The sequence below is a fragment of the Carassius carassius genome, chromosome 10 (genome assembly GCF_963082965.1).
Source record: "Carassius carassius chromosome 10, fCarCar2.1, whole genome shotgun sequence".
Lineage (NCBI taxonomy): Eukaryota > Metazoa > Chordata > Actinopteri > Cypriniformes > Cyprinidae > Carassius > Carassius carassius.
In genome coordinates, this window is record NC_081764.1 from 1,080,082 (window position 1) to 1,088,284 (window position 8,203).

At 38.5% G+C, this 8,203-nt stretch overlaps 1 protein-coding gene across 1 annotated transcript; it reads right to left on the reverse strand.

The window, feature by feature from the left end:
* Positions 1–4,658: 4,658 nt before the first annotated feature.
* Positions 4,659–7,504, reverse strand: LOC132151209 (transcription factor Sp7-like). Its single transcript, XM_059559322.1, has 2 exons — positions 7,322–7,504; positions 4,659–6,069 (listed from the first exon to the last, which is right to left on the reverse strand). The coding sequence occupies exons 1-2, from the start codon at positions 7,340–7,342 to the stop codon at positions 4,744–4,746; spliced, it is 1,347 nt and encodes a 448-aa protein (XP_059415305.1). The 5' UTR covers positions 7,343–7,504; the 3' UTR covers positions 4,659–4,743.
* Between the last annotated feature and the right edge of the window lie 699 nt (positions 7,505–8,203).

Sequence of the window (8,203 nt, forward strand, 5' to 3'; positions counted from 1 at the left end):
CACCTGTGGAGATCTGCCGCTCCCGCTCCTCAGGGCATCACCAGAGGAAATACAGGCCTGTAGACTACCACTTTAAGCTTACTTCAAAGTTGCATCCTGCTCATCTTTCTGCTACAAATGCATGCAAACAAAAGCATGCATTATCCTGACTTTTCCAGTTAGGATAATTTCAATTATCCTTGTTTTGCAACTTAAAAAAAAAAAAATAGTATGCATGTGCATGCAAAGTTTTGTCACTTATGGAATGTGCATACAATTATATGATAAATGGCAATTGCACAAAACATTTTTTAAGCATTATGTTTTTTTTTATATGTACGCATTTGGCAGATGCTTTTAACCAAAGAAATTGACTCTGCTTTCACGGTAAACAATTTGGCTGGGAATCGAACCCATGATCCTAGTGTTGCAAGTGCCATATTTTTTATAGACTGAGCTTCAGGAAATCACAGAAGTGCTTTTCCAAACTTCTGTTTAACATTTTTTTTAATTACTGTTAAAAAGTAATAATAATAATAATAAAAGTTGTTTTTGATCTTCATTCATTCATAATTTGTTTGTAATTTTTTTAAAGATTTTTTTATGTCTGATTTGTTATGTTTTTAAAACTGAGATTTTTGGTAGGGTAATTTTTTATTTATGCATTTATGTATTTATTTATTTTTAAACTTTTTTTGGTTTGTCGGAAATACTGGATAATGAATGATTTTATTCTTGACATTTAGTGATTTATTTTCCTATTTAGGATCATTAACATGCATGCAAAGTTACATTTACTTTCCATTTAAATATATAAAAACATAGTGTTTATAAAATGTAAAAAGAAAAAAAAATAATAATATAAATAATACATTTTCTAAAATTTGTAAGAATATATTTTAAAATATGTTCTCTCTCTCTCTCTTTCTCTCTCTTTTTTTTAAGGTATTGTATATTAAATTAATTTAGGGTCAGTTTGACCTGCTCCATAACGCTTGTATTTTTAACATAATATGTTCTCATGTAGCTCGTCCCTCACTGGTTGTACTTGACCAATAAAAACACACCTAAAAAGCCACTTCCCTGGAATCCAAGTCATGCAAAAGAAACTGTAAAAATCGAGTTAGTATTTCTGCACTGAGCATCTGAGAGTCGCGTTTGAGGGGGACAGACGAACGGGAGGAGTTTGTGCTTCCCTCTTTTCCTGTCATCTTTTCTCTCTCTCTCTCTCATGGCTCTGAGTATATTTATATTTTTATGGCTTCACTCGAGGCAGATCCTCGTCTTTCCTTTTTTTTCCCCCTCCAACAGAAAGATACAAAAATAAAACAAGGTTACCGCCACTAAAGGGAGTATAAAAGTTAAAAAATAATAGTCAGAAGCCACGGACCCTCCTGTACCCCCCATATAAAGCTCCTGCACCCCCACCCACGGACGCACACCCCACCCAACCCTCCACCCGGCCTTTAAAGCTGCGGACGCGACCGCCAGCCCACTTCAGACCACCATAAACATGTCAGGCCCTGATGATAGAGCCGGCCCGGGATGCTTTATACCAACTGACCTCAACTCCAGCTCATTAGAGCCAGTAAATTAGAACCATACACCCGAGTCAAAGAGGAGTCGATGAGGAGAGAGCTGTGTGAGGGGTGATGCATGCATTTGATCATTAAAATAAAGTCTGCGATGTGTGCAATGCTTCCGGATCTCATAGCTTTGGCTCTTTAGTTTTCAGTATCATGCCTGCACTTCTCATCATTTTTGTAATTCACACAGACCTGCTCTCATACAGGAGAAGTCCATTGCTGTGTCTCAAAATCTTTACTACATAAAGTAAATAATAGAAAGGAAAAGGTGTAACTGCAATTCTGTAGACAACAAAATTGGTGTAGAAACAGTTTGCTCTAAGAATAATTAAGGAAGTAACACGTCGAATTAAACAGGACATTTTGAAGTAGAAAGACTTAAAGAAATAGTATTTATTTAATTATTTATAACAGAATGTACACCAATAATTGTTGTGTTATTTACAAAGTAAAAAAAAAAACATTTTCAATTTTATGTTAATCTTTAAAACTTACCTAAATTTATTCGTAAATGTCTTAAAAATATAGGGTTTATAAAAAACTGAAATATACAACATGTGTAAGGCATAAGCTGAGATCATTTAAAATAAATAAATAAATAAAAAAGTGATATTTCATGTGCTTCCTCACAAGCGCTGTAATAAAATAAAATAAATGCAAAATAAATAAGCAAACCCTCAGTGTGTATGAGGAATCTATTATTTCAGAAAATAGAAAAAAAAAATAATTAAGATTCTGAATGTAGAATATACTCACTATGTAAGGGGGAAATGTAAAAAAAAAAAGATTTATAAAAACCACAAATATAACACACAAGGCACACCAGAGTTGAATTAATCACAAAAATTCATAAAGAATACAAATATAAATTTCAAGTGCTTCCCTTGAAGCACTGTAAAAAAAAATAAAAAAAATAATTAATAAAATAAAGAAATGAAAAACCCTCACTGTAAAAGCAGTATCTTCTCTAATCAAATAAAATATATAAAATAAAAATAGTGAAATTAATTAAAATTTAAAATTCAGATGTTGCGGCCTTCTTGTCACTTAAGATTCCGAATGTGAAACATTCTCACAATGCAAGATAGAAATTGTAAAACTTCATAAGACTAAATTTCATAAAAATATTTAAAAAAAAAATATTTGTAAAGAATATATATAAATACACTTCCTCACAAGCACTGTAATAAAATTAAACAAATAAATAAATTAAATAACCAACTAAACTTAAAAAGGCCTCCCTGTAATAAGTGGTCAGAGTTGAGTGGTCAGTCGTCTCCTCCGATCATCTCCTGTCCCGTGCTGGCCGTCCTGGAGCGTTATGTGGGGTAATTGTCCATCGGTGGGGCCAGTGGGGGGTAATTGGTCCTCACAGACAGCGGGGGAGGTTTAATTTCCTCGAGTGGCGTTCTGAGAGACTCTTTGTGTGACTGAGAGCTCTGCTTTGTTTGTGCTGCAAAAACTAATTAAAGCATTTGTTGAGCCGTAAGACTCAAAGAAACGCAGATCAAGAGTTATCTGGCTTTATATTCTTTCCCTTCACGAACCATTACTCACGGGCCAAACATTCAACATTTCTGGAGAAAAAAGGTTTTACTCACACGTTGTGGTCAACCCTTATGTGAGCATTCATACATTTGATTTATAACATCCTACATGAAGCGTCTCTGGATTCGATATGCTGCTGTGATCGAGATACTGGCCAAACCTCACAACATGACATATTCCCGAACATAAAGATGTTTTCTTACAATTATTATTGTTTTTTGCACAACCCAGTAATGTATCCTCAGCATGCAGGGTTTTTTGTCAATTAGATGGTTGCTGATATGTTCTTTTTTAATATATTAAAAACAGCTGCATCGTGAATAAATGTGAAGGGAAAACATGTGCAGGTCATATTTCAACCCAAAATGTCAAGAAGCACAAGATTATATAAATTCAGCAAATTTCGGCTAATTAGGGTCATTGAGATGTGTTGCACTGTGACATCATCACTTCTGAAAGATTTATTCTTGATTATTCTCAGCAGTGTATTTTCTTACTGCAATAAAAAAGTGTTAAAGTTATGAGAATCATCAATTCATGTGAATTTCATGTACATTTAGCATGAATTAAACACAATGAGGTCTTGAAACTTTACCACTGACTTTATTTTATTATTATGTTTTTGTATTACAGTAATGATAATTTGGGGGAAAATTTATGGTCATAATAAAATTAGGTTAAGCATAACATATTTTCCTTAATTTGATTTTAGGGTGAAATAGGACCTGAGATGTTCTTGAAAATGTTGTAAAATGCACACACACACACACACACACACACACACACACACACACACACAAAGTAAAACGGTGGTTTCAACGCTTAATTAAATTACTGTAGATGTTTAACGTTTGACTTTTACTGTAATGAATCGGCAGAAATCTGTCTCACTGATCTTATTTCCACTATTTATTTAGGATTTTACAACAACAATTTATGTTTCATACATAATGTCTTTCTTAAGATCCAAATAAACAATAGATTAAACCATCACATGAATTAGAAGACTTAATTTATTCATAAATGACTCGCTTCATGGTCTACCTCCATTCAGCAAAATCAGTGAAACACAACATTGTCTCATAATTTAAAACATAAATTAGATTTGATGTAAATAGGAAATTAAATAAAACAACAGGACCAATAATGAAATAAAAGAAAACGCTTCACTGTACACCAGATTGCAGCCTAAACTGAAGATTACGTCCTGATCAGTTCTATCAAAGTAATGAGTCCTCAAGAAAGCGATCTACTCAACGCAGGGCTTCAAAAACAGCCCTGAAAGTTGTCAAAAAGAAGGAATTTAAAACAAAGAATGAGACATAATTCAATAATAGTTTGTAGACATTAAAACATTTTTTAAAATACTCCCAAAATCTAGGCCTCTCCAGATAAACATGTGTACACGTTCTTTGTAAAACAATTAATTTCTCCCAAAACCTGACAGTTTTGTTCAAATGTTCATGGTGCGCTGCTCTCGGTGGAGCACATTCAACTAAATCCTAAAAACAGATTGCATAATAAAAAACTTTTTTTTTTTGCACAGGATATCAGTTTGTATGCAGCTTAGCACCAATGCAACAGTAGCTCCACTTGTCAGAATCTTAATCCGATTCCTCTCACAATGCTTTTATATCTCCAGCAGCCCACTGCTGCTGTCCACACCGTTCCCCGTGCTGTTTTTTTCTTCTCCACCAACTGTTGGGTCCTGCATGCCACCCGCGGGCCCCTGAGGAGCCACTTTACCGGAATCTGTCGGTTCCTCGGTTCCTCTGGGCTCTGTCTCCTCTTCTGGACCCTTCCCTTGCAGGCTGGCTTCCGCGTGGGTCTTCTGATGTTTGCTGAGGTGGTCGCTTCGAGTGAAGCGCTTATTGCACAGGAGACAAGTGAACTTCTTTTCTCGAGTGTGGGTGCGGACGTGGCGCTCCAGCTCGTCAGAGCGAGTGAACCGCTTCCCGCAGAAGAGCCAGTTGCAGACAAAGGGTCGTTCGCCCGTGTGCCAACGCAGGTGGGCTTTGAGGTGCGAGGCCTTGCCGTAGACCTTCCCACAGCCGGGAATGTGGCAGCTGTGGACGGGTTTCTTGCGCAGGGATGCAGCCGAGGCACCAAGCCTCTCCAACTCTTGGCAGTTCGGGCAATCGCAAGAAGACCTTCCGGTGGTAGATCCTCCGGTGTATCCGGGAGATCCCCGAACCGGTTTGAGCCCCATGGAATTATCCAGGATTCCAGAAGATGGGACGGGTTTGGGTTTGTACATGTCCTGTGGGAGCATGTGCTGTGAGGATTGGAGCAGGTGCGAGGACGAGCTCAAGCCTACGGACGAATATGGCGCTGGGTTTAGAGACGTAAAATCAGGAGTGTAACTAGCCATCTGAGGGTTGAGGGACGTTTGAGGTCCGACGGGTTGCAAGGGCGCTTGGAGGCTCTCAGGTTGAGGTTGTCCTGCGCTTAGCCAGTTTGAGTTGGTGTGGACGTCCCACCAAGAAGATGTTGCGTTCGCAGGAGCAGCCGTGATTCCGGGATGGATGCCTTTGTACCAGGAGCCGTAGGGATGCGTCATGTCTAAGTAGGTGTTGACGCTGGTCAGGCAGTCCGCTGTGGCTTTGGTCCCCAGGAGGGAAGGGTCCTGAGAGGCACTGGAGGTTTGGAAACTGGAGAACGGGTTGTATTCGGAGCCGTACGCTCCCGTGGGAGCAGGAGGAGGGCTGCCGGTTGGGGTGAGCAAACCCCCGGCGGAGCTGAAGGAGCCGCTGTAAGAGTCCCCAATGCCCTCATTGCCTCGCACGTTATTCTTAGGGCTCTGGAGTTCAGAGGTCATGCTGTAGGCTTTCTTAACTGGTACTGTGCTTCCTGCTTTACCGGGCGTGGCAGAGTCTCGGATTGGACTGGTGTTCCCAAACTTGTTGCAGGTGGCGGTTAGCATAGCCAAAGGACTGGATCCATAACGTGTTTCCTCCTGAGAAGACAATGAGAGATCAGAACACAATCTACGTTACTTCAAATGATGCTATGTAGCATAAAAGAGGAGTCTGGAGTTCAACCTGGAGTTACATGTTTACATCTCCATAGTGACAATCCGTCTGTGAACTTAACATGTTAATATGATATTGTAATTGTGGAAGAACAAACAATTGATTAGTTTAGAACACTCTAATTGTGTTGTCAATCAATTTGAACAGATGCACAAGAATAAAATGGTCAATTATTTTCCAAGTATTCACACACACACATTCCACAAGTATTTAACACGCTTCGTCCCAGTGCATGAACACAGCCACAGAAAAACATGTGGTAACCATGTTTACAGTCAACAATGAGTAATTCAAGATTGAATAACAAATGCTTTCTGTTTTGAAGGTTAAATTAAAAAGCAGATTGGAATTTTAGGATTCCCCTCTAAATTAAGATGTAATGTCCAAATGTCACCTTAAAGTTACAGACTACGGTTGGACCTCGCTTCATTTGGAATGGCAGTGGTCTACCCTATTTTCCGCTGGGAAGTGATGATAAATGAATGAGTAAGGCACAGTGTGTGATGATGATATTTCCCTCTGAGTGTTTGCGGTTCATCTTGGCATGGGTTCTGCTCCCGTTTCCAGGTTAATTGCTCAGCTTTACCGCTTGGAGCTTAAATTTGATGCCAACATCCAAAACCATTGCCGCAAGAGTTTTATGTCTCCTAGTTTTTTCAGAAATGTGTCTGAGCTGGAGGATCTGGTCGAAAGTTTGGAAGTTTTTGGATTGTGTTGTTACAAAACCAATAAAGGTTGGTTTCATTGGTTTTTAGGTTCAGAACCCCATTTTTACATTTATTGCTGTACACAAGTTATTCACATCAGTGTATTTATTGGTGTCCAGGTTCTTAAAAGGAATTCTAAAGGTCTACAGAATTTTATATATATATATATATATATGTGTGTATATATATATATATAGTTTTGAGGAACTTTCAAAGTTTCTTCAATGAATGCAAAACCCTTTAAATATATTTTTAAGAGAGCATAGACTTGAATTTATATTTCCAATGAAATTATCTCGTAGTTCAGCTAATCTACTTAAGATGAGTAATGAGTAATGAGTAACCAGAATCAAAGATATTTAAACCAATAATGCAAAGTAATGCTACTAATTCAAACCAATTGGTTTCATCCGCGCACTTGACGCTTATAGAAATCCGATATAAAGCTATGAAAACATGTTCTCCATACCTCCAGAATCGACGCGGCCATCCCGGAGGAAGCAGTCCTGTGAAGATCAGCCCAAAAGCAGCAGGAGAAGCTCTCGGTCCGGGAGAGACTGACTGAAATAAACTCCTCCGGAGCGCAGAGACTCTTCTATGAGGAGACCCGGATATACCGGGAGACCCGCCTCCTACTGACCGGAGACCGGGAGAGGGAGAGAGAGAGAGAGAGAGAGAGAGAGAGAGAGACAGAGAGAGAGAGGGGGGGGGGGGGGGGGGGAGAGGGAGAGATAGAGAGAGGGAGAGGAGAGACACTGAGAGAAATGGGTAGCCTACTTTAAATCAGATAGCGAATTATGGGGTTGATCTTCCTGATTAAATTCTGAACCCCTTAAAATAAGTCGAATCATAAAGCTGGGGGTCTCAAAACAAAGTATTTAAAAAAAAAAATTATGTGTAGCCTGCATACTTTTTCAACTGCTTTTCGAATAACCGCAAACAAGTTCAAGTGCAATAAATTGAATTAGTAGCAACTGCTGTTCAATCGCGAACTAGCCTACTGTAATTACGTATCACATTATTATACACTTGCACCTCGAATATGACACAAAAATCATGTGTTTTGATTAAAATGTCTTTAAGATAGTTAATGAATTTCTCAATCAACTGCGCTATAAAAACCACTCACATCTACACACACACACACACACACACACACACACGCAGACACGTTTGTTTTTGTGTAAAGTGTGTTCATCCCATAGGTGTAATGGTTTTTATACTGTACAAACTGTATATTCTATGGCCCTACACCAACCCTACACCTAACCCTAACCCTCACAGGAAACTTTGTGCATTTTTACTTTCTCAAAAAAACTCATTCTGTATGATTTATAAGCGTTTTGAAAAA